Here is a 27,725-nt window from a genome sequence, read left to right as displayed (position 1 = left end):
TCTAGTTTTGGATATCAATCTTATTCCAATCATTAATTCTATATGTTATGATTGTTTATTAAAAAAAAAAATCATCAGATTTCTTCCAACATATATGAGTTTTTTCTATCTGTTTAGACAGTATTCATGTAGTTTAAAATAACTAAGCCTTATAACTTATTTAGATTAATTAAGCATTATCATGAACTTTGAAATATAAAAGAAACCTTACTGAAATTAATACCCATATAAGGTAACTAAGTTCATAAACATACCCACCCTATTACAATCATTTATTACATATGATATTTCTACATAACAAATATACACTCATTTTTCTTTTAAAAATTCTACAGCTTAATTAACTCAATCTAGAGATCTCTTGAAAAAAAAATCTAAAACAGTACTTCACCAAAACAAAACCACACAAACACATTAATACTATTATCTTCTAATCTTCTATAATGTATAGTATATATTACATATATTAGTCTTACTTATTCTTACAAAACAAAAATAAAGTCACATATCAATCATTTATTGTACCAAGCCAATGACCCTCCTTCTAATTCATAGGCTTGGCTCTCTCCATATATTGTCTAAACTCTTCCCCTTTCTCCCTCTTCCCACACTTCTACTACAAAATTTCAGAAGCAGAAACCACAACAAAAACTCTCCATTTTCTCGGCATAGAAACTCTCCATTGTTGTTGTTAGAATCATCAAGTAATGGGAGAAGAGATCAGCACGAGCAGGACATGCAAGCCGTCGAAGACCTTCAAGGCCAAGTGTAGCCACATGGTGAAGAAACAGCGAGCCAAGTTTTACATCCTTGGCCGTTGTCTAGCCATGTTAGTCTGCGGGCGTGACCGTGACCGCGACCGAGACCGTAATTTGATTTAGATCTTTACCTTATGTTTTTTTTCTCTCTATCTCTTGTATTTTTCCAAAACTCTTTTTTGGTTACATTTCCCTCTAGTATCAAACATTTGAACTAGGGTTGATATTTAAGTTATGTATACACATGATTATAAGAAACTGATATGATGATGCATTCATGAAATGCTTAATTAATTTCAAAATTTATTTCTCTCGTTCGAAAGTTTGGAATGGTATCTTCTTAATATGTTTTAGTTGTTCATGGTAATAACTTTTTTTTTTTTTTTGGTAAGCCTGTGTCAGTGGAAAGATCTTCAATTTAATTATAGTTTATACGAATTTTCGTTGTATATTCAGAAACTACCGAGACGACATGCATTGAGCATTCAAATGCTCGTTGTCGTTAATAATCTGAATAATAGAATAGAACAGCAAAACATCTCATAGGCCCATAGAGATTTTTAAATGATAAATAATCAGAGGAAACTTTGAAATAATTTGTTTACAAGTATTTTTGGCAACATTTGTTTACCATATATATATATATATCGTGTAGTGAACTTATATACTGTATATCTTAAAAACGATGTAGATAGTGAGGTCAGAGATCGAATCTCATCCACTGTACTTTCATGTTAGACACTGCAGCAGAGTTTTAACTTTTAAGTGACAACAAAATAACTTTGCTATAAACCTTTCGTTAGTATTAGTTTAGATGTCAAAGTATAAACACAAAAACATGACAGATGTTAATGCACAAATGAATCGTCTTTGAGAGAGTGAAATCATTCATTAATTAGTGTTAGATACTATCTCCCAAAAATGAGAGAAAAAGGTCGAGAAGATAAAATGTAATTATGAAAAAGGTCTATACGTACGACCTGAGAGGCCATGTGACTCGAGTCTAATTCATACTAATAATGCACAAATCGGAACTGTGCTCTATTTGCTTTTCTATTTTGTCGGTTTAGGGAGGGCGAGATTTTTGATTATTCTCTGTGTGTTTGTTTTAAAAAAAAAAATCAAAATGAAGATGATAACCAAACATCATTTTCCATGCGTTGATAACAAATTATATTAAAATCAGGAAAGCAAAAGAATAATAGATCTATAGAATTCAGGACACAAGTGAAAACAATAGTAACTCTATATCTTAGGAGTTACCTGCTCATTGTAAAGCTTTTTAACTCGTATAAATTATATTCTTTTTATTTATCAAAGAAAGAAGATATATGACTCTTCTTGGTGTAAACACATCATGATGAACTCGTGTTTAATTACGTAATATGAATGATGGCATGCATAACAATTATGCTAACACAAACTACTATGTCATAAGACATATACCTACAACATTGAACATATATAATTAGTTGTCAAGTGTTTTTGATAATCCACTGTAAAACTATATACAGGATCTTGATTTACGTAGATTTCTTCTTCTTCTTCTTCTAACGTACAACTATGTTTTGACCGATGCAGTCAGTGCATGTTACCACTATCATATTAATATTTTAAACAAAAGACGACCAACGGACCGAACACTATTTGAACTATATATGTAAAAAGAATCCGAAGACAAAAAAACAAACAAACTAAAACGTCCAACATCACGTGCATGCTCTTGCACCAAGGTCTTGAACATTTCCGACAGGCCGCACGCAACCGCTGATTAAAACGTAGTCGAATAAGTACGTTGCTACTTAGTAATGGATTATATATGGATGCGTACTTAAATCTAGAAAAAATAAAAGTGTAACATGACTAGAAATTGTATATGAACGTAAAATGCATCGATCAATTAGTATATCTATGTTATGTCCGATCAGGTATTTGGAACGTGAATAGTACATGTGTTAAAAACCAAATGTGGGTGAAAAAAAACTGTGAGCCGACAGTGGAATGCGATTCCTCGAAGCGAAAAAGGTGTGCAGATGCACTCGTGCGGTCCCTCCTCGTTACTATTTTTATCTTTTTTCCACTGTTCATTTTTTTTTTCTACTTAACTTTAACTAAAAATAATCATTATTTTCTCAATCTCTTTTATTTTAATTTGATGTAAAAGGATCTTTTAAAGATCAATTTTTGTTTCTATCAATTATGATATGATGGGATAATTGAGAAACGTGACTTTCAACCTTTTTCATCATAAAGGAGAACTTGATTTGTAGTATTTACGAAAGAAAAGTCAGCATCATTGACGAAAGAGATGTGAAAATAAACATCTATCGTTGGCCTCATCGTAATTAATTATTGTCTCGATAAGATTTTAAGGAATTCTTCAACTCTTGCTATTTTTGAATTTGTTTATAATATTGTGTTGTATTCCACTAACTGTGAATAGGTGGAGGGTTTTGTTGTTTTGCTTCTTATTCTTTTTGACGTTGCTATACACGAAAATAGGGAGAACAGGGAAATATAGATATTTACATCAGAGTTTTGGCACTTTTTGCAATACATATCACATTGCTACACTTTCATACTTAGGGTTAGGAATAAGCGAATGATTTATAAAAGATTTTTAGTTTGTAAAGAAAATTAATAGATTGAACCTTTAACTTACATCCATATATATTGAAGCTTACATTTCAAGAAGTTCTAACTACAAGTTTCGGTTTATAGTTCCTACTAACTACTATACCAAGTCTTACCTATTAATTTGAAGTGTATGTAGTTTAGTCTATACTGCTTCTATTATGTTCTGAATGACATAATTAATTTAATTTACCACACTGCTTTACATTCTAATTAATACATTAATACATGTTATAAAATAAACACAATAAAGTAAAAATTAATTCGATTCTTCTTTCTTCTAAGTTAGAGATTGGTCACATCGGGTAATGTATGGGATTAGTTCAAGACTAATAGCGAAGATCATTAGATTGCAAAAGCCAATAGATCACAACACATAAGAAAAGGGGATTTGGGACCCTATAGGGTTGGAAAAGAAGAAAGAACACGTGCATCTCTCTGACACACGTTGAAACACAAACACTTGATTTGCATCCATCTCTCTATTTTTTTCTCCAAATTTTTCATTTTCTTTTGGTAATCTCAAGCCTTTTAAACTATTCTCATCAATGTATTCACATTCAACACAATATAATGCCAATATCTTCAATAGTTATTATCATATTACATACATTGTTCAATATTGTTGTATGCTACTAGCTAGATATTGTATTCCATTAATCAAGTTATGTAAAAGTTTAATTATATATGTTAAATATTAATTTGATCCAATAAGATGACACAATCAGGTTTGTTTTTTTTTTCTTTTCTTTGTAACAGTTTATTACAAAACAGAAAAAAAGAATCATTATCTCTATAAATAAATAAACACAAAGATTTATGTGCTTGCGTATGAGCATTTCTAAGCTAGATATACCCCCCACGTGACGGTGTCCGTTTGTAGCAGTCTTTGTAGACTTCCCACGAGCGGGTGTTGTGTGTGTGTGTGTAGATTGATTCTCCGAATAGAAGGCGGGCCAACCCCATGACCGTCCCCTCCTCTCTCGCCTTTACACCCACATGCATATCAGCATATGCCATATATTACGACTAGTTTACAAGGACTGAATAATTCGTTTTTACGTTTCTGAAGTTTCAATAAAGATTTGGGCAATCCGTGACGACGCTCTATGTTTTGTAAAAGAGTAAACAAAAAAAAGAGAAGACCCGTCGAGATGAACAGACACGTACGTTTAATTCTCCTAGCTAGTTATGTAACTGTCTTTGACTCTTTTTAGACCAAATTAATTGGCCGGATATGATATGTCGTCACTAATAAGTCACTAAAGCTTTCAAAACAAAGGTTATACATTAATACATAGTCTAACAGCTGAGGTGATCGTGAACTTAATTACACACTTACTAAACTCTTTTAAAGATATAAATTATTATTGCCCGTAAAAGTTAATTTGGCCTAGTTTGTTCCGTACAAGATATGACAAGATTAGACGATATGATGGTCCTTCTGACAAAGATCGTGATTGTGCACACTAACAAAGTAATAAGTTTGTTTCTTGTGTAGTCCATCATCTACTCCATTATTCTTTGATGACGACTTATCTCACGGTAAAAGCATCTAAGATTCACGAGACCACACATGAAAATAGCTAGTCGAGGTGGAGATCGTAATATTTGTAACTATATTGTTATACTTCTGCCCTTGAATATACTAAATTATTATACTATGTTTGATATGTGAAAACTCCAAATCATCAATCTTAGTAAGAAAAAACAACTTCAAAGAGTATTCTTCATATCTATGATTATCTTCTAGTTACAAAAAACTGTTCTATGTGGTGCAATCACGAAAGAAATGACAAAACAAGTGTATGCACTCTCAATCATTCTCACAGTTCCCACAGATTTGTTCTATCTGTATACAAGTTTCATAATAAAAAAAGAAGCTAGGATCATGATAAACACTTTGAATCTTTGATGTTGAAATAATTAAAAGACAACTCCAAACCTCATGGCAAAAAGTTTAGATGGTTCTGAGGGATGATGAGCACAACAAACTCGTGAGGTCGTCTCCTCTGCTAAATGGACCAGCCTGACAAAAACCTGCCTACACGGTATTAAGGCCCTTTCGTTTTCACATACTAAGTTACCCACTACCACACAAAATTTATGACAATGTTAATTTACCCTTTTTCACAAAAGTGAAAATAGGACTTTAATCTATCTAGTTTATGCGAAAGCCTTTTTACAGTGTTTCTTACTTGTAGAAAGTAAACGAAGTAAAGGATGAATTTTTTCTTTTTTACCTCTTCTCTTCTCCATTTTTCTTTTTTTTATACAGGCCTCGAATCCATAGAGACCCAAGCAACAAAAGAAACAACCATAATTATTAAAACATTCCCAAATCACGGTTACAATATCACTCTTGTAGACTTATTAGAACAGTGTCAGTGGAAAGTTAGAAATTTGCAGCTTTGTTTTGGGATTGATTAGACCATCTATATGATTTCAGAAGTCCATACAGGTTTAGTGCCAAAATCTTATTGCTATAGTTTTATTAACTTATTTTCATCATAAAACCATGCCACCATATCTAACACACGGTTTATTTAGAGACTCAACTATTATATAAAAAACATACGACAACGACCAGCAAAACGGGTCACAAAGTCTGATCAGATCTCTTTCAACTGTAGAGATCATCATCTTCGGCTGCTCCTCCGGATGTGGCAAACGGGTCAGCTCCACCAACCGTGGCAGCACCTACAGTCCCTGTAGGCGCATCTGGAAATCTAAACTCACTTCCGAACCCACGTGATTGCTGGAGAGTCTGAGCAAAAGCCTGATACTTGCGAATGTCTGCATCACTTACTGATCTCCTAGCGTATTTCATGGATTCCTCGAAGTGACCGGCTTTGATCTCTGCAATCTCCTCCTCGTCCTCTTCCATTGCTTCTGGTGACTCTACTCTTTTCCTCTCCTTCTCAATATCCTAAACAAAACAACATCATATATCATAAGCCTCGGTAACATAAAAAAAATAAAGGAATTGTGATTCCAGTTTTAAGTTTCAGTTTCAGATACCTTCTCGATGTTTTCTCTGATAGCGTACTTGCAAGAACGTTGGCAAATCTCTGTGATGTCTGCACCGCTGAAGCCTTGGGTGTACTTAGCAAGAGCCCTCAGGTCAACATCTTTAGCCACAGGGGATTTTCTCAAGCAAGACTTGAATATCTGGTAACGAGACTCCTCATCAGGAAGAGGAATGTAAATGAGCTGATCGAGACGACCAGGACGCAGAAGTGCAGGGTCGATGATGTCTGGTCTGTTTGTAGCTCCGATGATGAAGACAGTCTTCTTAGCAGACATTCCATCCATCTCTGTAAGAAGCTGGTTCAATACTCTGTCTGCAGCACCACCAGCATCTCCAACACTGCTACCTCTCTGTTATCAAAGATGTTCATTAATTTTTTTTTTGATAAAAGGTAAAGGGCATAAGTAACGAAAAGGGAATACGGAACACATGACAATACCTGAGTGGCAATGGAGTCAAGCTCATCGAAGAAAAGAACACACGGAGCAGATTGGCGTGCCTTGTCAAATATCTCTCTCACATTGGCTTCACTCTCTCCAAACCACATTGTGAGGAGCTCAGGACCTTTGATACTAATGAAGTTGGCTTGACACTCGTTCGCGATAGCCTTAGCCAAGAGGGTCTTTCCACAACCAGGAGGACCGTAGAACAGGAGACCTTTAGAAGGTGACATACCAAACTTCTCAAATTTCTCAGGATGCTCCACTGGATATTGAACAGTCTAAAACAACGCAAAATATTAGTTTATATTCACGGGTCAAGTAAAAAATAAATGTCAAATTGTTGAAATTGTTGATATATACCTCTTGGAGCTCCCTCTTGACATTCTCAAGTCCACCAATGTCCTCCCAAGAAACATTAGGCACTTCAACAACCTGGTTTCAAAGAGAAATAACAGTTTAAGGACATGCGCTTAATAAGAATGGTACCAAATAGACTTAGAAACAGCAAACCAAAAAGTTGATCTCCTGAACTTACCGTCTCACGTAGAGCAGAAGGATTGCTGTTACCAAGGGCAGTCTGGAAATGCTCATTAGTCACAGCCATAGAATTGAGAATTTCGGCATCTATCTCGTCGTCTTCTAGGTCAATTGCATCCATCTTCTCTCTGATACATTGGAGAGCAGCTTCAGTGCATAATGCGGCAAGATCAGCACCAACATACCCATGGGTGTCTTTGGATGCTCTTTCCAAATCAACCTGAACAAAAGAAAACCACATTAGATCTGACAAACAGAAAAGGCAAACGAAAAGAAGAAGCTAAATAATATACAGCAGAACTTACATCTTCTGCCAGCTTCATGTTCTTGGTGTGAATCCTGAGAACCTCAAGACGACCAATCTCATCAGGAACACCAATATCGATTTCTCTGTCAAAGCGTCCAAACCTTCTCAAAGCAGGATCAATACTGTTGGGACGGTTGGTCGCTCCCATAACAATCACATGTGCTCTGGATTTAAGCCCATCCATAAGCGTCAACAGCTGGGAAACAATCCGTCTTTCAACTTCCCCATTTGTCTTTTCTCTTTTTGGAGCAATAGAATCGATCTCATCAATGAAAATGATTGAGGGGGCATTCTTCTCAGCTTCCTCGAAAGCTTTCCTGAGGTTGCTTTCACTCTCACCAGCTAGCTTTGACATGATCTCGGGACCATTGATACAAAAGAAAAAAGCACCAGTCTCATTAGCAACAGCACGGGCGATCAATGTCTTCCCAGAACCAGGGGGGCCATAGAGCAAGATTCCCTTGGGAGGTTTCACACCAATGGACTTGAAGAGTTGTGGATGCCTCAATGGGAGCTCAACAAGTTCCCGAATCTGAGCCATCTGTTTTCTGACACCACCAACATCATCATACCCAACTTCATCAGCCTCTCCTCATCCTCTCTCTTAACTGGCTCACCCTCGCAGAAAATTTCTGTATCTGGAGCGACCACACAGTATTCAGCAGGATCGGTCTCAATAACCTTAAACTCAATACTCCTCATCCCTCCTCTAACCAGGAAAAGATCACCCTTCCTCACTGGACGGTATGCCTCCAAGAAATATGCTGGCAAAATACAAAAAACCAACAGACAAATACTAGCATTAAAACAGCTGTACTAAGATAAAACACATCAAGAAACAAAAAAAAACAGAGCCCAACTTGGATATATTGGCCTAAAAACTCTCAAAATAATGAGAATAAAAAATCAAGAGATTAAAAACACTTACGTTTAAGGTATGCATCAAATAGATTTCCAGTAACTCCTTCAATGGTATCATCAATGGGCAAGATATGAACTCGCTTCCCATACTTAACATCAGGGCATTGATGAACAGAGATAACATCGCCAAGCCTGACCCTCAGGTTCGACCTAACAACCTTGTTCATCCTAATTTTTGGTTCATCACAAGTATCATCAGCTAAAGCTATACACACAGTATCCTTCCTCTTCTTTCCCTGCATCACAATTCCCAAAAAAAAACAAAAAAAAACGAAGATGTCAATACACACAACACAGATCAAAATAATCGAACCTTTTGAGGAACCCTAGCATCCCCTCAAAACTCTCATCTCGTATAACAACACATAAGCAGTAAAAAACACGGAACAATCGAGTTTGAATAAAGCCCCTCAAAAGACAACACCCTTATAAACCCTGAATTAAGCTAATCCTAGCAAAACAATCAACACAAGAAGAGCAGAACCTAAATTTAAGTAAAACTCAAAATCAGACCTTAATCAAAACGGTATCACCACGAAAGAGCTGTAGCTTCTCCATAGTCTCAGGGTGCAGAGAAACAACAGAGTTATCATCGTTGATGGCCTCATCCACAACCAAACGATTCGCCGCCTTCTTTCTCTCCAGAATCTTTGTGCTAAAATCCTTCTTCGTCCCCTTACTGAAATAATCATAAAGGAAACAAAAAAAATTATTAGAAAAACCCAACACGAAGAGTGAACGAAAATCTTAAAAAGTTATATAGATGAACAAGACGAAGAAGCTAGTAAGAATCAACAAGTACTTACGAATCAGATGATTCAGCTTGATCCGCCATGTTTGATGTCGAGAACAGAGAGCTTGGAAGAAGAAGAAGGTTCGAGAAGTGTGATCGGTTGGTTTATGTGAGAAAATAAAGAGACAGGTGTTTTGTTTATCTAAGAAAAAGGATAAACCTGTTTCTTGTTATCAAAGAAAAGTTATTTTACCAAAAAAAGAAAGAAAGTTATTTTCCCTTTTTTCTTTTCTATAGTTTCCTTTTTCCATTTTTCTTGTTGGCGTTATTTAGTTTACAAACGTCGGCCTTATACCAACATTATCAATGGGATCTTAGCCTCTCGGTTTTTGCAAAAGAAAAATTTTATATAAGATCTTTTCTTTTTAAATACCGAGGGATTTTAACCTCTAAGATCCCACCAATAATGATGCCCTTAATGGATACGGTAAAAGTCTTTGATGGTTGATAAAATGTATGGGCCGTCACCGGATCTCCCAACGTGGCCCAATTACATAAATGTGAAAAGAAAAAAGTCATTATTAACCACATACCAACGTTATAGTCATCGGTTTCAAAACATAGTCAAGGCTCAAGAGTGAAGCCAAAGACGATCATGGAGCCTCTCTTCACCAGCTCCATACATCTCATCTACTTTTTCACCGTCTCTGTAGAACTGAAACGTGGGTGTGTAACGGATGTGCCGAGTGGTTTCAGGGCACTCGTCGATATCTGCGTAAACAAACTTGAGCGTAAAATTGTTGCTGAGCTTTTGGAATGCTGGAAGAATCTGGCTACATACTCCACACCTGAAAGTTTCAAAAACGCTAAAAACTCAGTTAAACCTGACCAAAAAAAACAAACAAAAGAGAGAACTTCTGACAAAATCGTTCTCATTGAGGCATTTCATCGAACACTTTGTATGCATGATATGCATCATATTTGCAAAAATGGAGAGCAAAACGTACCACGAAGCTCCGTAGTTAATAACAGCCTGCAAATAACAAAACATACACAATAAGAACAGTTAGATTACGAAAGAATCAAGCTTTGGTATTAAAAACGTGTACAAATGTAATAGTTGCCCCGCTTGTAATACCGGAGATTTTGAAGATTTGATGTCGTCAAGAATTGTGAGGAAACTTTGGTCGTTCGGTGCGATTTTCAAATTGCCATTGTGATCCGATTTGGACTCGAAATCAAGTTTTGCTTCCTCCGATTCTTGCTTTCTCATTTTTTTCTTTGTTTTTTTTGGTTTCGGAACTTCCGATTTAAATACTTTCGCAGATTTTATAACCTGAACCGAACCGCAAGTACCAATTGATTTAAGCTTAAACCGATTTTAACCAAAGCTAATTTCGACATCGACAGATTTCGCCAACCGCATCAATTGCGATTTTGAAGAAGAAGAAAGTAATAAGCAAAATTTAGGAAGAAATTAATGGTTGATAAAGAGAAGATATTGGTTTATTATTATTATGGTAGTCTTCTTCATGACCAAATTCGGATGCTGAAGAAATCATATGTTGTTGTTGTTGTTGTTGTTGACAAAGAAGAGTTTCTTGATTCTCCCAACTCTTTCCCATCACGACTAAGTACAGTCCACTCATGATTAGTATTGCACCAATCAGTCTGACAAAAACAACAGATATATAATATGTTTGTAAGGAAAATTTAACTTTTTAAGTATATGAAAATAATACAATGTAATGAGTAAAGTAAAACATACCCTCCAAGGTAGAAGTGTTCACCAAGAGCAAGAGTGGCTAAAACAGCAGCAATTAAAGTTTGTAGAGGCAAATACGCTGATACAAACAGAGGTCCTCCTCTCTGCACTACATATATTTGTATTGCAAACACCATTGCTGAACCCACTATTCCCTGCAAAACATATAATTCAAAGTTTCAAACTCACACCAATATTAAACAGAAAGAGTCTTGATCTAAAAACATAACAAAAAACTTACAGTGTATAGTAACGCGTATACTTCGCCTACTGACGTTATCTTCCACCTCTCTAGATCTCTCACGAAATAAGCAGAGATTCCGAAGAACTGTAACACGGCGAAAAAGCAAGCAAAGGAGACGAAGGAGAAGCGAGCTGGATACTTCTTTAGCAATGGTGACTGCAACACAATCCAACTTGACCAGCATAAACAGTGACCCATCAAACAAAGACATCCCAACGTCCAGTTCTTGTTTTGCTCCTCTGCTTCTTCAGCTTTCATGTGTTGGTTCATTAAACGCAGACTCGGTTGGTAAATGGTTGGTCCTTTATAGAGCGTTATAACTAAAGATCCTGCCACTGATACAACTGTGCCCACCACTTTTGCTATACCATCTTTCCTCTTCCATCCCACTTTCTCTATTCTACGATATTTAGTGGTCATGGTGTGTTATATTTAGTAATGAGATATGAGTGAAAATGCGATTCAAGAATCAAGAACATACCCGAGTAAGGCGGCCATGAGGAATGAAACAGCAGGAACAGTATTTTCAGTTGCTGATGCAAATGTTGGTGAAGTATTGTCCAATCCAAAGATGTAAAATCCTTGATTTAATGTTATTCTATAACCAACAAAATAAATAAAAAGAGTTTTGAGTTTTTAAAATTGTGTCTTACAAGACAATTCAAGGTTTCAAAACAAGATCATACCCGATTAGTCCAAGAAGGAAGAACTGAACCAGAAGACTCTTGTTCAACGCAGGTCTCTTTTTTCTGTTAGGAATATGAAAATAATCAAAGATTATAAACAAGAGTCTAAGAATTAATGAGTTAAGAATAGTTTGAGATTAAAGAAGTGTATATATACTTTTCAATGAAGTAAGCAGAGGGAGCAAGAACAGAGAAAGCAACTATGGTGCGGTAAAGTGGGAAGACGAGCTTGCTTACTCCCAAGTTTAGGGCGTATCTCACGATCACGTGATTCCCTGCGTACCCTGACTGAAACACCACCATAGCTATGTGTAGCTTTGCCCTTTCCGGTATCGGAGACATCTTACCACGCCGCAAGGAAGAGATCTGTTTTGGTTTTTATTTATATTTTTACTTCGAATGATCTCTTGTGGCGACTTTCTTGTAAACGACAAAAAACGAGATAAGACTGTGACTGTCATGTGCAGGGTTGTCTCACGTGAGATGTGGAATCGTCTGAACCGCTTTTAACCAAAGTCAATTTCAACATCGACAGATTTCGTTAACCGGCTCAGTTACTAGTTTGTGATCTTGCGTCGATTTTGAACTCTCTTTGGTGCCAAAATGAGATTGGGCTTTAGACGTAACTAATCAAACTTAAGAGTGCTTCGTTGGCTTACACTTTTGAATGGGTGGAGAAAAGATGTAGAAAGATCTCGTTTTATCTCAAACCCTATTAAAATACGGATTAATTGGATTTTTAGTACATTTTTGAAACATAATTATAAAAGTAGTACATTTACTATTTATAATTAGCAAACTAATACATTTTTACTATTTGGACACTATTTAGACACAATTAAAAAACCCTTTAAATCTAATAACTATAATATTAATCAAAATAAATTTGTTTTTAATAAAATTTCAGTTACATAAAAATCTACATTTTTTTCTCTATAATTTGATATGCATTTTATTCTAATAATTTATAATATTTTTCAAACAAATTTTGATACGTCCAGCTATCCTTATGTACAGTTGTGTGTCGCTGTACGGAAAATCATCCGTACAGCGGTCTATATATACATATAATTGTACGTGTACAAATGTTTTTCTTGTCTATATATGTATATTTGTTTATGTGTAAATATGTGTTTTTGTAGTTGTTTCTCTTTGTACAAATATTTTATGTACAATAATGTGTTGCTGTACAGTTGTCTATATGTACAGATACCTGAAATAGTAAAATTGTACTATTTTGCTAATTATGAATAGTAAATGTACTACCTTTATAATTATGTTTCAAAAACGTACTAGTTTGCTAACAAACCCTTAAAATACTTCCATCCTTTTTATTTTTTTTGAAGTCCCTAAGAAATTGAATCTCTCAAAACCAAACCTATTGGATACTTGAAATAAATTAATTGAATTTCTAAGATGATGAAAGCCATAAACCCTGACAGAAATAAATTTTAAAAACCACTACTTGATGATGATTCATAAAGAAGAGATACTTGGAACCTAATCCAAATCTATAAAACTATAACTTAAAAGATGACCAAGAATGAAAAAACAAGAACCTAACTAACTGAGGCATGATGTTATTATTCCCACTAAACTATTTTGTGTTCGTCAGCTTTTTGGACATTTTCCCAATTTGGGTAAACTCATGACTTTACTATTTAAGCAAAGCCAAAGCAAGCGTACTAGCTCAAAGCACAAAATTAGAAAAGATTTCTAGTTAAGTAACGTAAACACCAAAAACAAGAAAAAAGAAGACGAAAGGAATGGAGTGTAAGAAGGGAGAAACACTTCGTAGAGGGCCATGGCTCGAAGAAGAGGACGAACGGCTCGTGAAGTTCGTTACCCTATTGGGAGAAAGACGTTGGGATTCTTTAGCAATAGTTTCCGGTACACATTGAAACTTATATTATGTCACTTTCCAAAAATAGAAATTTTGCATATGTCTAAAAGATATGTTTGTTTGTTGTATCCATACTTGTAGGTTTGAAGAGGAGTGGTAAGAGTTGCAGACTAAGGTGGATGAACTATCTGAATCCGAATCTGAAGCATGGACCAATGAGTCAAGAAGAAGTAAGGATCATCCTTCAGCTCCATGCACTCTGGGGTAACAAGTGAGAGACCAACAACAAAATTGAATCTTTTTGTGTGCAAGATGTTGCTATTTTTGGTTTGAACTAAATATTGTATATCAATAGGTGGTCGAAGATTGCGAGAAGATTACCTGGTAGGACTGATAATGAGATTAAGAACTATTGGAGAACTCATTTTAGAAAGAAAGAAGAAGCTCAAAACTATGGTAGATACTTTGATTGAGCTTTCACTTTGCATAATGTTAAGTCTTGTAATATAGGTCAGCTTTTCAATAACAATATGATGTGTTTTGCTGCAGATAAGATCACTGATTGGAGAGGAAATATAGGAGAAGATTTGTTGCACAAGTATAACGAAACAGAGATCACGAGAACAAGGATGACGTCTCAAGAACATGGTTTTGATGAAACTGTCAAGGAATGTAACCAGAGAAGTATGGAAAGTGGTCAAGAAACCAATGGTAGTATTTTCGAAAGAGAAAGCTTTGGTATTATGAATTCACCATACGAAAACCGGATTTCGGATTGGATATCGGAGATTTCTACAGACCAGAGTGAAGCAAATGTTTCAGAAGGCAATAGCAGCAGTACCAGTGAGAAGAATATTAATATTGCTTCTTGGTGGTTTCAAGAGACTAGGGACTTTGAGGAGTTTTCATGTTCTCTATGGTCATAATTCCAAAGTTTGTTTGTTTATTTACTTTTGTAATTCTTGAATTCGAAAGTGCTATAATGAAACAAGCTTACTAAGCATTAACTATATACAATTTGAAACAGTTTGAATCTGGATATCAAAGATGAAATTTGAATCTTAAGTTGAATGTATATATATACATGTCCATAATATCAAAACGAGTAAATTATAGAATTGATGTGTACTATCAGGTCTTGTTATATACAACAACAAAAAAACATGAGAAGTTCATGCCCCAATGGATGTAAAGAACTATTTATTTTCTGGTCAACATGATGGGTTTTGTTCAATCTAAATTAAATTAAGTGTTTGGTATACTTTTGTGCCAAATGATTTGTTAAAAATGTTTTTATTTTAGTTATTGTTCAACATCTAGTAAATAACAATATCCTAAAGTAATATATTGATAATGGTATGAAGTATAGATGCATGTATGGAACACCTCTTGTATTAAAATTTATGTAAAAGACCAAGGGAACAAGATAATATAACGTTAAGGATAATAAATATATAATCTCCATTTAGAGTATTAGTTATGTAATGTAATTTAATTAATGATAGGATAGGAGTGACATAAGACTATTACAACGTCACGATTACATATACGTACAATTTAACACATACACGTGGTGTTATTGTCGTAGTCTTAGGTCGATGAAAATCCCAAATTTGATTGATGGTACGAATCATGTGATTGTTCTTGACACAGTACGTACTGAAGATTCTTGAAAAAAATACAATTGCAAAGAAGAAAAGTATACACAATAATGAGTTTGGAAACAATATTTTGGCTTGTTCCTTAATAAAATAGGTAAATTCAATTCATGTTACAACATAACCATTTGTGTTGTAGAAGTAAACATGACAAAATATGATATGGAACTGAGCAAGAATGATAACACCAGAACTGAAAAAGATAACCGGTTAGTTGAACCGGTACCAGACATTTCATCGGTATAGTCATTATAAGAATCCAAACCACTGGTACCTTCGGATCCCGTAGTAGTCCACATCCCAAGATTGTTGTTCCTACACCAATCAAAACAGCCTAAATTAGCTCAATTTGACTTTTTGGGGTTCAATGGGGGATGATTATGAAAATAGTGGGGGTAAAAAGAAAAATTAGACAAAAAAGTAAAAGAATAAAGTTAAAGGCAAAAGTAGAAGAAAACAAAAGAGTATATAGAGACATTTATTTATACTATAATTTTTATATGATTTGTGTTGGTAAAACAAAAAGATTCAAAATGTTGATCATTTCTTTTTTTTTAAAACGACAACTTTGGCAAAAGAGTGTATGGTATAATGTAGAATCCAAACCTGCCCCCGACGCCAAGAACACCCGAGTGATATGTGATTTGGGTGATGAACGAGGCGGACTTAGGCTCGACGCTATATGCCTTCTCGTACCTCATTTCTGCACCTTCACCTGATGCTACAAAGAACGCTCCATTCACCAAAATGTCCCCCTCGGATCTCCAATTCCATCCTTTCCAATCGCCATCCGGTGTTTCCACTCTCTTAGTCACCTAAACAATATTGGTACCTTATAATTATTTTAAGATTTGATAGTATATAGCACAAAACATAATGAAACCAAAAGCATACCCCTAAAATGGACCAACCATGACTACTATTGAAAGCATACGGAGGGTTTAGTTTAGGTTACCTCTTTGGCGAATGGGTTGGTTGGAGCGGTGTAACGATTACCCTGACTGTTAATAGTCGGGTTACCGCTACCGCCAATGGCATACATTTCCCATTGAGTAAAATCATTGTTAACAACGTGTATATAACCACGTCTACACCTCGGCATTCTTTGTATCAATTTCTCTCCAAAGTGATTAAACGCGATTGTTACCTATATATATAAGTCACACATACGTTACTCTCGTTTAAAATCAAATAGTCACGCTAAGGAAAAATGGACTAGTGTGTGAGTCTGACCTGCATGCCACTGTCTGGTTCGTAGTGGTCGCTGTGACCGAGAAGCATGACTTCATTATGGTGAGAGAAGAAGTTGTTCGATATAGTAATTCCTGTGGAACCCATCACCGCATCGATCAGACCGTCTTTACACCTCGACAGAGAACAATGGTCGATCCATATATCCTTTGAACCGAAGATAGAGATACCGTCACCGTCCGATTTAGACCTGAACCCGTAGTGCGTTGGACTTGACCGCACGTTAGTATTCCCTAGCGAAATCATGGACAAACATAGTTTCAGAATGCTTTTATGAATAATCAACCAAATCAATGCTATTTCAGGGAAGGACGAAAAGGTTAAATAAAATTCTTACTATTATGCTTTTATAAATGTAATAAATCAATAAATGTTTTCTTTGTTTGCGTGTGAATACCAAAAACCAATGAATGAGAAAAGAAATGTACACCATTGCGGACCTACTACATTATTAGGGGTAGAAAAATGAAAAAAGGTTAAAAGATTAAAAAAGAAAAAATGTGAAAAGAGTAATTAAAAAAGAAAGAAAGAAGATATTTACCGGATTGGTAACAATGGTGGATATGAATGTTGTGGATGATAATATTGGAGACATATTGAAGAGTGATGCAGCCACCACCAACGATGTGAACATTAGCTCCTCTCCCATCAAGTGTCTTGTAGCTATTGAAGATTAGCTCTTGCTTTAGTTTAATCATCATGTTGCTTGGGAACACTATCCACAATGGCTCTTCTTGTATCACTCCGTATCTGTGGTCATTTTTTTTTTGGGCACTTCACATTGTTAATCTTATCTTAAACACAAATATTTTCACATTGTAAACCCGATTGCTTTGACATTGCTAAAGATTCCCTAACATTATTCGCGAGGTCCCCATGAGACTGGTACACTTGTTTTTATTATATAATTTTGTCTATTCTCTAAAATTTATTATATTTTTCACTTGTAAGGACAGAGTTAAAATTAGAATGTAGGTTAGGGACATCAAATTATAAACATCTTAAACATTACATTATACTGTATGTTAACAAAATAAATTTAGTTTACTCAAAATTATGTAAACATCAGGGATTGTTGGTAAATTTCCCCATAAAATGGAGGGTTTATTTAGAAATATAAACAAGTGGTATTGAAAAGTCGTACGTAATTAATAGATTGGTGTTGGGGACATGTGAATATGAGATGAGAAAAGAAAGAGAGAAATAAAAAAGTTATTGTGTAATAAGATAAACGTTATAGCTTAAACAGAATCTTATTTTCTTATAAGGTTTTAAATTGTGAAAGTGTATAGAGGTAGGGTTTAGGGTTAAAAACAATAATGACATGTAATAGTCAAGTAAAGTATATACTATTAGTGTTGTTAAGTGTTACCAAACGACTAAAATAATCTAACTACGGTCAATTAAAGATAATATCTTTGTCTTGAACCTAGAAAAGAAAACAAAACATTTTTTTTGTCTATTTGTCGAGGATTAATTTATAGAATTGCTTGTAAAATAAGAAAACCGGTTAAGTTGGTTAGGTACCTGAGAGTGCCCGGTTTAGGGTCGACGGCATCGTCGTCGGAAGAATCAGTGACGAAGTAAAACTGACCACCTTTGCCACCCAAGGCGTACTGTCCGAACCCGATTCCACAATCTGCTAGACTTTGTCGGTTGTTGGGCCAGTTTGGGTCACATTTCCAACAGTCATCGATTGGGTTACCGGTGAAGCAAGGGTTCGAACCAGCCTGGTCCGTCGTGTCAAGAGTTTGACGTCTTGTTATAGATGCATTTACTCTCCTATGAAAATAAAAAAATCAAAACCGGATTATTTACAGTTATGTCCAACAGAACCGGAGATTTTAGAAACAGAGAACATAGCAAAAACAGGGGAAAAAAACAGAGCAAACCCTAATAATAGATAGCTTGTCAAAATGTTTAACAAAAAAACCCAGTTAGAAAAGTTTACATGAAAGAATGTGAAATAAGAGAGTAAAGGTAGTAGATCCAGAAGAGGCAATGTAGTAAGTGTACCACTGAACTTGATAAGCGACTAGTTCCGGGTCGGGGTGTGGAGTGAGAAGAACAGTTCTGTTGTTGAGCATGGCGAAGCCCATTTGTGGAAGAAAGAAGAGAAAAAAAGAGAAGAAAAGTACAATGCAGCTTCTTGGAAGCATCATTGGCGAAGAAACTGATGATTTTAGGGATTCTCTTAGGGTATTATTCTTGGTTAGTTAGGAGGAAGGAGAAGTATTCTTGGTTAGTTAGGAGGAAGGAGAAGGAGAGAGAGAGAGAGAGAGAGAGAGAGAGAGTAGTTAAGACATGGCTTGTTCTTCTTCTCTGCTCTTCACTCTTCTGACCAGTGTTCGTGAGTGGCTTTTCACAGTGTGTTATTGCTTTTGTAATAATAGCTTTCTTGGCTTTTGTATTTTTTGTTTTTCTTTTTTTTTTGAAGAGAGAGAGAGAGAGAGAGTGAAGGTTGTTTTCCACTGACAGTCTCGAGGACTGAGAATCTGCTTGTCTCGAGGAAACGGTCTCCAATTTTTGCCTTTGATGAAGTTGTAATAATAATTCTATGTAATTATGCTCACACGATATATAAGATAAGGATACCTATCCATAAGGCATTTAACAGATTAACAAACGGTAGGCTTTGATATTTGAATCTCTTGTCAGTTGTTTTTCACCTTTTGTTATAAAAGCGATGTGACCTTATATGATAAATAGAAAAATTCCCACGAGCTTTACTACACTATGAATGCTACTACTGTTTAAGAGGTTCTTGGTTGTTTGAACAGAACCCGTATGTCATCAACTATATTTTGTTTTTGTTTTTGTGAAGCTTGTTAGAGATTCCAATCTGACTTTATGTGGTTTGAGACCTGATTTGAGATTACTAGACTAAACTAGTATATGCGGTATAGTTATCTAAGTGCTGTGATAATACTAATTGAATTTGAATGATATATACATAAGCTAGTTTAAGCTGTTTGAGAAGTACTTTGACTAAGACGGATAATAGACTTTTTTTTAATCGGAGAGGGATCATCTATTTAGATATGGCTTCTGTGTATTAACTGTTATTATACAAGAGAAACCTAGATTTATACTAGTGTCCAACGATTTGAGTTATTTGATGAATGGTTTAACATGTCTTATCACTAACATTCCAAATGTAATATTTAGATGGAGTTTGGTGCATATGTCACATAATCACATCTATATGATTCGTTTAGTTGCACCAAATTCTGTCTAGATGAATAATACTGCACCACTGATTGCTTCAAGGATACGTTCTACCACATATATTGAATGGGTATATTAGCACTTGAATATATTTTGTTGGATGAGGTAAACACATATATTCAAGTGCTAATATACCCATTCAATATATATACCACATATACGCTCACTACACGTCGTTGGTTGTATCATTTTGTTGGATGAGGTAACCATTTTACTTCAACGAAATACTATTCTAATGATGGATGAGGTAACCATTTTACTTCAACGAAATACTATTCTTTTACAGGAATTCCTCAAAATACCATCATTTTGGTTTTCTTTCCAAAAATATTACTAAAATCAAATTATTGTTCAATGGTATGGAATTTTAAATCTTTGGTTTGAGTTGATTATTTGCAATTTAGGATATAATATTTAGGAGGTAAGGTTTAATGTTTAGAATTTAGAATTTAAAATTTGAAAATTTAAAATTTAATCTTAGTCTTGTGGTATTTTTGTCCTAAAAACAAAAATGGTAGTATTTTAGAGAATGTCCCATTTTTTTATGTTCTAATATAGTTACAACAAATTATCAACATTTGGGACTATCCAAAAAAACTAACGGTCTAACCACCTGACACTATTGCAACTTGACCAATTCAACCGAAGAAAAAATCAAATTTACTATACATGATGACCAACATATACACACATATGCGCACAAACAATATTACATGAGTGTGTGTTCACTCAAGTTCCTCGTGAACGTGTGACAAATCAAGATAAATGGGCGTGATTGTTGGATTATTATTAAAGTTGTTTTTAGATTAGCAATGTAAGCTAAATGTAGGAGTTAAAATAACGTGATGTTAGGCGACATCTTTGGTGAAGGAAAAAAAACATTATAGATATAAAGATAAACACTTTGCCTCCTCACATGTCCAATAAGATCATTGTTACCAATCATAGTGTCCATTAAAGTCATTTCATTGCTTGTGTTATTTTCAACAAAAGATGAAATTAAGGACTTCATTAAAACGCCTACATTACGTAAAGCAATCTTCTTTTATCAACTTTTTTTCTTTTCTTTGTAGTAGTCTGCATCTTTTATCATCAATTTGTAATTATCTAGTAGATTTAACACAACTTCTTCAAAAGTATCCAAGTGTTCTTTATTTTCAGATAAGTACGTTCTAGACTGATGTTACAAATATTACATTAGTGTTCTTTTCTTGACTAAATTAGATAATTAGTGTTCTTAACATTCATCTCTCTCTCTCTCGGTGTAGTCGGAGCTAGATAAGCGTAAGCTTATAAGTGGAAATAGTCAAATCTCATTATACCTCATATTATTAATTATTCGAATCTTTGTAGTTTGTAGTATTACAACAAGTGCGACCCACTTAGAACTGCATTTTTTTGTTTGTCAATAAAGTTACTGATATTGCAGTTTATCCTTTATTGGCTCTTGTCAAAGCATCATGGACCCAATGGTCCCATCCCCATCTATGTATTGTATGTGATACATACGTGATACGTAAAACAGTTTCATGCTATTGTCTTTTTTTTCTCTTTAGTATTTTCATTTTATTCGATTACTATCAAAAGTTAACAGCAGGTAAATTTACGAGGGGGGAGTAAATGTATAAGAGACAAAATATGGTGGAGCTACTAGATTACTCTTCTACCCCAAAGCCGCTAAGGCTAGTCAAGGTTCAAGGTTCACCCAGATGAGCTTATAGAAGGCTTATTTTGTTTTATATATTGTCAAACGTATGAAAAAAAAAAAGATATAATGGAAGATGTTTAGACTAAACCACTAGACGTCTAGACCATGAATAATTAATAGACATACAACTTAGCTTTGTTTAATAGATTACTAATTTCAATACCAAGTTTTCAATGCCTCACCCATTTATCTATGTGTTTCCATTCTCATATATGTCAAAAACTATATATGTTCGTAATTGCACCTGATCACTGAATCAAGAGGGAGTTTTATTCTTTCTGTCTTAGGCCAAATTGTATCCTTTTGACCCATATATCCATAATTTGTACATTTGACTTGCCCATATACTACATTATTTCGTTAACAGCCAGCATTTACCATTACGTACATATATGCATGAAATCAGCATGATGCATGCGACAACAAAAATCGTTTTCAAGGACCTAGCGTTGACTTCTTCTTCATCTTTTGTTTAAAGTTTTTTACAAATCTAAGTTTTAGTACTTTCTTTGAACTTATAAATAACTTATGTTTCAGCTTATTAGTTTGCAAAGAGAAGCAAGAAAAGCTCATAATTTTGTACTTTTCCGAACAAGTAATTTGTCTAATGTGAATGAATCATGAAGTTTGGAAGAAAAAGATTTGGAGTTATTAATAAGTTCTCTTCCCCAGTTAGATACAGCTCACATGGATATAGATTTTATTCGTCTACTTGTTTGGTCATAATAAGCGTACCTTATTATGAACCTAATTTTTGAACTTGTATTCATGAGCAATTTTTATAGATTAAACAGTAGTTAAGTATTTAAAGTTTACACTCTAATTTAGTAATGTTAAATACAAGACATGATTTACCAGTAGAATGCTATACTAATTAACTTTTTTACTTTCGTAACATGTGTTTTTACTTTGTAGAAAACTTTATAGGATTCATAGATGTATAAAGCTTTATTTTCCTCGGTTAGTCAAAGCTGTAATGAATCAGAAAAAAGAATGATAAGGCACCTAGATAACAATAGCCGGACTAAAGTGTATATTTGCTCCTAATACTACGAAATCATTTTATTGATCGCAGTATTGGTAAATAGACCAATAGATAGACAAGAGGTGATTATAGAACTACTCATATGGAAAAAAAAAACTTAATATATTTAATTCAGTCATGAGGACAAATTAGGTACCATTTAAGCAAAGAAACATGAATAGATAGAGACTTAAAATCTATTAAATACAAATAGAGAACCAAAACTTGAGACTTTTAAAAGGCGTGGGACGAAAAAAGTAAGAAATACACAAGCACGCGTCTCGAAATATGAAATTTAATTTAATTATTTTCTGATCCGTATCTTTCTTTATGTCACGTTTGCGGTTTGCATATACCCCGTTCAAGGTAAAAAAAGTTATTATAGTGTACGTAGCCAACATTCAGGTATTTGCAAACACGACCCATCATTCTTATTATAGTTTTAGAAACTTTAATACAGTACACAGTTCTCTAACTTCTCTTCATGTGACACACAAAGTAATCATCACCCTCAGGCTCAAAGGATTAGTATCGGTGAATGAGTTGCTTATATGCATCTGGATTCTTCGAATAATACTCAACCTCAGACTGTTGCAAAAATTTGACAAAAAGAATCAAAAAATTAGTAGTGCATTATGTTACCCATTGTGAATCTAATCGAATCTAAAAAGACAATAGTGTTACCTTACGGACTGCTTTTATGGCAACTACAAGCTTTTGTCCGAGAAGTTCGTGGAGAACTTCATCTTTGTCCAGAGCTTCAACAGCTTCCGAGAGTGATTCTGGAAGTCTACTCAATGTAGCAGCCACATCGGCCGGATTTACATCTGTTTCATCGAACAATTTGTTTAGCACAATACAAATTATACATATAACAAAAATGGACCGATCCATACATCACCACTTGGTCTTTAGGTTGGAAGCCTATAAAGCTTAACAAAAATATTTTGAAAGGTTGGAGAAAATGTATTTTGAAGGATGGATTCAATAGTCTGTTAAATGCATTTCATAACACAAACACGTAAAACTCCATCCCAACAACTCAAGAACAAGCTTCATCTTAAGACTATATATATCATGAGAATAATATGAATTTTTAGTTACCTATTGGACTAGGTAGTTTGAGATGTCTTCGGAGGCCATCAATACCGGCAGCCATTATAGCGGCCAAACCAAGGTGAGGATTTGCAGAGCCATCAAAAGACTTGATCTCAAAGTTGGTAAATATTCCATCAGGACATCCTGGTGGAGAAGCTGTTCTTATAGCCGCTTCGCGGTTTTCCTTGCCCCAGCAGTGGAATGCTCCACTCCATGTATTAGGTTGGAGCCGATCATAGCTGAAAGTTTAGTTAAAGAAATTAACTTTTAGTAACAATTTTAGGACATTACTAAAAAAAGACATGGTTCTAGAAGTTACCTGTTTGGGAGTGGAGCTATAATTGCTACGATTGAAGGAAGGTGAAACAGAACTCCGGCCATGAACTCTTCTCCAATGGACGAGATTCCGAGAGAAGATGACTTATCAGATGCCGGGAAGACATTTTCGCCGTTTTTCCAAAGACTTAGATGTACATGTGATCCAGAACCAATGTCACATAAGTCATACCTATCAAAACACACAAATGCATTCTTTTAATATTTGAGGTCTAAGAGTATACTTTTGGTGGGAGAAAGAGACTGACATACTTTGGAACAAAGGTCGCGAGCAATCCATGTTTCCTTGAAACCGATCTTATAACTTCACGCGTATAAACCAAATTGTCGGCAGCATGAGATGAAACGGTGTGACCGAGAGATAGTTCAAACTGACCTTTCCCAGATTCAGCATGAAACTATGACAAAATATATACATGTCAAGACACATGATACAGACTGATCATAATGAAGGACTTTTAAACTGTTTGTAACCTGTTCAACTGTGATGTTCAAGGACTCGAGCGCAGGTACAATATCGTGGAAAATCTGAGATGCAGCATCAAATGAGGATGCGGAACAGTAAGGACCAAAGTCAAAAGGCACATACTCCTCTTTCCCTTCCCTTCATATATTTTGGGATGGACTAGTGTTAATATTATGAAAATGACCGTACTGAACGAAGAAACCAAGATTTAAGAAACATTTAGTAGCATACCGCACAACATTCTTGAGGATGTAAAACTCATTCTCAAAACCCGCGTTCATTACCTAAAAACCAAGGAGACTTTGAGTTTAAGCAACCAAAAAGACAATAAAAGTTTCCATAGAGAGAATTTATGAAGATTTTCACCAAGTCAAATTCATCTTTGAGAACTTTTGTGACCCTTCTTAAGGTCTCTCTTGGACAGTATTCCCATGCTTCACCAGGCTTTAAGTACATGTCAGCTAAAACCATGCTCTCTTGCTTTGTCCTAACGGTAAATATTATACAGTAACAGATAAGAAAAAAAAAATGTAAAGTTATAACTTCAGAGAGAACGAACACAAGTAAAGTACCAAGGTATTGTCTGTTTGGTTGATAGATCAGGAATCAGTCTAATCTCACCCACACCAGTCAAATTAGACTCTTCTGCTGGTCCATCAGCAAATGAAGTCATCCCCATTGTTACAACAGTCAGACCAACGCCGTTCTTCTTCACGCTTTTGTTAAAACGATGCGCGTGAACAGCCTGAAACAATACAATAAACATAATTCTAGTCAAGGTGAGAATCAGAGGTTTTTTCTTCAGAAGAAACAAAAAAAAACTCACTCGGCATCTTTGTTGTCCAGATGTATCAACCCAAATAATGCGTACAAAAGAACTACTATCTTCTTGAACATCAGGCTCCTTCATCTCTACTGTGGGAGATATTATACTTCGTGGAGTAGAAGAATTCGTGTTTAAATTAAGCTTATAAAATTCAATCGAGTTTCTTGAGAAAATGTCTTTAGCTGCATCAATAGCTTCCATGAGTAAGAGATCACCGCTGGCACATGCATCACGCAAAACTAAGAAGATGATCTCTCGTGCTTTCTTTGCACCTGCAAAAACACAGAGCTTCGTTCAAGCCTAAAGCAAGGAGATTTAAAGTTTCAAAGCTTAGAAATAGAACTGAAAAATATATAAAAGTATGTAACAAACTATACAAAAGAGGTATCAATTTGAGCTGACCTAAATAGTAGGTCTCAGGAGATGCATACCCATCAGTGCTGAACATAACCTGCAAAATATCTCGAACAACAAAGATAATGCAAGCAAGAGATGATGAAACTTAACAATGTTAACATACTGCATTTAAGAGTTACCTTCTTTGTTGGAGCTAAGTCAAGGAGCTCTTTAACTGAAGACACCATACCATGAACACTTAGCTTTGGAACAGCCAACCCGAAATCAAGATAAACCTTAAGGAACACACAAGATTGATAAAAAAAAGTAAGTTAACGACTAGACATAATTTTACAGAAAATTGAAATGGTATGAAGTAAACCTGAGTATAAACTGAAGACAGAAAGGATGCTTCCTTTGAGAATGGATAAGCTGCATGAAGAAGAACTATACGACACTTTGCAAATCTTTTGTCTTCAAGAAGGGATCTAAGGTGAAGTGGATTTGACAACCTCAAATCCAAATCCCTGTCACCAAAACTGGCTTAAACAACAAAAGATAAAGAGATTTGTCATCACTAAGTCTACAAACGAGTATGAGTTTCTGATTCTATGTATAGAACAGAGCAAATTCTCAAAAGCTCACAGCATAGAAGCATTGAAGGACAAAATCTTACGGCACAATTCAAACTCACTAAAGATTCAGAGTTATATAATGAAAAAAAAATCAGACTTTACTAGCATCAATTACAAAGACCCCTCACAGAGTTTGACCAAATTTTGTATACATACCCTGTGTGAATCTGCAAGGGCAAGTCGCAACGTTCAGCTAACTCCAAACAACAAGTAACAATGTAATCAATCAAGCCTTTGTTTCCTATGCGGACAGGGCTTCCAGCTGCAGTAACAACAGGGTTTAAGGTGTAAGACAACAGCTATGTTACTTCTTGATGGACCAATGTGCAATCTGTCTTACCTTGCAAGACTTCAGCGAGGCCTTTCTCAGCAACTTCTTTACTCACATGAGTATCAATATCCAAACCGCTACGATAAGCAGCAATAGTTTTTAAAGCAACAATCTCTGGAACAAGCGTGACATCGGTCAAGGTAAACCAACACTACTGAATAGTCACGATTCACTAAGAGTGTATTAAGAAAGCAAGATAAAGGATATGAATTTAATCTTTCAACAAAGGCTCTGGTGAAAGAATCCAAACTCCAAGAAGATGCATCAGGACACTCCTCGTCGAGGATTTGCTCGGCAAGAGTTTCGATACGCAAGACTCGACCAACAAACGGAACAAAGTTTCTATGCCATTCAATGTCATGTTTCTTGTCTAGCTTCAATCCGTCATCAATGAGCAGAGCAGAGATCCGAGCTTCTTGAAAACACTTGGTAGTAAAAGAATCCAAACCAGAGGTCTTACGATGTTCCTCAATCGCTTCTAAAGATACTTGAGTGCCATAAAGCTGAGCAATCTCCCTCAAGTTCCTCTGTTTCATTCATACAACCAACAACATTCATAGTCATACCCCATAAAGCAAACAGAATATTCATGATCAGTGACTTTTTAGGTAATTTTAAGCTAATGGTTCCCTTAAATTAGAATCTGGTACAAACGAAAACGTTGGCGTTTTAAGAGATTTAACAGAGAGACATGGTTTCCTTGTCGTGAGTGTACCTTGAAGGAGAGAGAATGAGGAGCGAAGGTCAACGCGTCGCCGTTAGCCTCGGAGAAAGTTCCGACGAACGGAAAAGAAGAGTCAAGAGCGACAAGGTTGTGTCCATGAGCATCAACGAGCTCTACTTCTTCTATTGCTTCTTTTAACTCCTTAAACTCCAACTCCATCTCTCTCTCTCTCTCTCTCTCTCTCTCTCTCTCTCTCTCTCTC

General features: G+C 35.3%; 7 protein-coding genes across 8 annotated transcripts; 2 read left to right on the top strand and 5 right to left on the bottom strand.

Annotated features, from left to right (window-relative positions):
* The first annotated feature begins 707 nt into the window (after positions 1-707).
* On the top strand, positions 708-881 carry LOC111830758. Its single transcript, XM_023783522.1, has one exon. It carries the CDS (start codon positions 708-710, stop codon positions 879-881), a length of 174 nt encoding a protein of 57 aa, XP_023639290.1.
* Positions 882-5,814: 4,933 nt separating this feature from the next.
* On the bottom strand, positions 5,815-9,553 carry LOC17885692 (cell division control protein 48 homolog D). Its single transcript, XM_023782895.1, is given in 10 exon segments — positions 5,815-6,321; positions 6,414-6,773; positions 6,863-7,144; positions 7,227-7,298; positions 7,402-7,623; positions 7,709-8,295; positions 8,298-8,474; positions 8,639-8,867; positions 9,145-9,310; positions 9,438-9,553. Coding segments are annotated over 10 exon segments (2,430 nt in total). The 5' UTR covers positions 9,467-9,553; the 3' UTR covers positions 5,815-6,015.
* A 286-nt stretch (positions 9,554-9,839) lies between these two features.
* Positions 9,840-10,649, bottom strand: LOC111830539 (thioredoxin-like 3-3). Its single transcript, XM_023782896.1, has 3 exons — positions 10,503-10,649; positions 10,372-10,397; positions 9,840-10,212 (listed from the first exon to the last, which is right to left on the bottom strand). Exons 1-3 carry the CDS (start codon positions 10,635-10,637, stop codon positions 9,996-9,998), a joined length of 378 nt encoding a protein of 125 aa, XP_023638664.1. The 5' UTR covers positions 10,638-10,649; the 3' UTR covers positions 9,840-9,995.
* Positions 10,650-10,829: 180 nt separating this feature from the next.
* Positions 10,830-12,403, bottom strand: LOC17885673 (WAT1-related protein At3g53210). The gene is made up of 6 exons (XM_006291260.2): positions 12,217-12,403; positions 12,060-12,122; positions 11,855-11,971; positions 11,371-11,773; positions 11,133-11,284; positions 10,830-11,035 (listed from the first exon to the last, which is right to left on the bottom strand). The coding sequence occupies exons 1-6, from the start codon at positions 12,399-12,401 to the stop codon at positions 10,831-10,833; spliced, it is 1,125 nt and encodes a 374-aa protein (XP_006291322.1). The 5' UTR covers positions 12,402-12,403; the 3' UTR covers position 10,830.
* A 1,422-nt stretch (positions 12,404-13,825) lies between these two features.
* On the top strand, positions 13,826-14,828 carry LOC17886639 (transcription factor MYB27). The gene is made up of 4 exons (XM_006293052.1): positions 13,826-13,949; positions 14,044-14,173; positions 14,258-14,358; positions 14,452-14,828. The coding sequence occupies exons 1-4, from the start codon at positions 13,826-13,828 to the stop codon at positions 14,826-14,828; spliced, it is 732 nt and encodes a 243-aa protein (XP_006293114.1).
* Positions 14,829-15,614: 786 nt separating this feature from the next.
* Positions 15,615-19,230, bottom strand: LOC17886096 (probable pectate lyase 12). Of its 2 annotated transcripts, XM_023783303.1 has the most exons (8): positions 19,053-19,230; positions 18,828-19,022; positions 18,339-18,593; positions 17,353-17,561; positions 16,794-17,044; positions 16,516-16,707; positions 16,167-16,375; positions 15,615-15,875 (listed from the first exon to the last, which is right to left on the bottom strand). In XM_023783303.1, the coding sequence occupies exons 2-8, from the start codon at positions 18,971-18,973 to the stop codon at positions 15,674-15,676; spliced, it is 1,464 nt and encodes a 487-aa protein (XP_023639071.1). In that variant the 5' UTR covers positions 18,974-19,022; positions 19,053-19,230; the 3' UTR covers positions 15,615-15,673. The 2 variants fall into 2 exon arrangements, with proteins under 2 accessions (XP_023639071.1, XP_006290999.1); XM_006290937.2 differs by lacking the exon at positions 19,053-19,230 and having other exon boundaries at positions 18,828-19,038.
* Positions 19,231-23,058: 3,828 nt separating this feature from the next.
* Positions 23,059-27,719, bottom strand: LOC17885197 (protein fluG). The gene is made up of 17 exons (XM_023782778.1): positions 27,515-27,719; positions 27,007-27,326; positions 26,809-26,924; positions 26,625-26,730; positions 26,216-26,372; positions 26,034-26,129; positions 25,900-25,948; positions 25,498-25,769; positions 25,244-25,416; positions 25,038-25,158; positions 24,903-24,955; positions 24,680-24,809; positions 24,458-24,603; positions 24,189-24,377; positions 23,876-24,108; positions 23,456-23,598; positions 23,059-23,359 (listed from the first exon to the last, which is right to left on the bottom strand). The coding sequence occupies exons 1-17, from the start codon at positions 27,680-27,682 to the stop codon at positions 23,297-23,299; spliced, it is 2,535 nt and encodes an 844-aa protein (XP_023638546.1). The 5' UTR covers positions 27,683-27,719; the 3' UTR covers positions 23,059-23,296.
* Between the last annotated feature and the right edge of the window lie 6 nt (positions 27,720-27,725).

Source organism: Capsella rubella, unplaced genomic scaffold (assembly GCF_000375325.1).
Source record: "Capsella rubella cultivar Monte Gargano unplaced genomic scaffold, Caprub1_0 scaffold_5, whole genome shotgun sequence".
In the NCBI taxonomy this organism is placed as follows: domain Eukaryota; kingdom Viridiplantae; phylum Streptophyta; class Magnoliopsida; order Brassicales; family Brassicaceae; genus Capsella; species Capsella rubella.
This window is presented reverse-complemented; position numbering and strand designations above follow the sequence as displayed.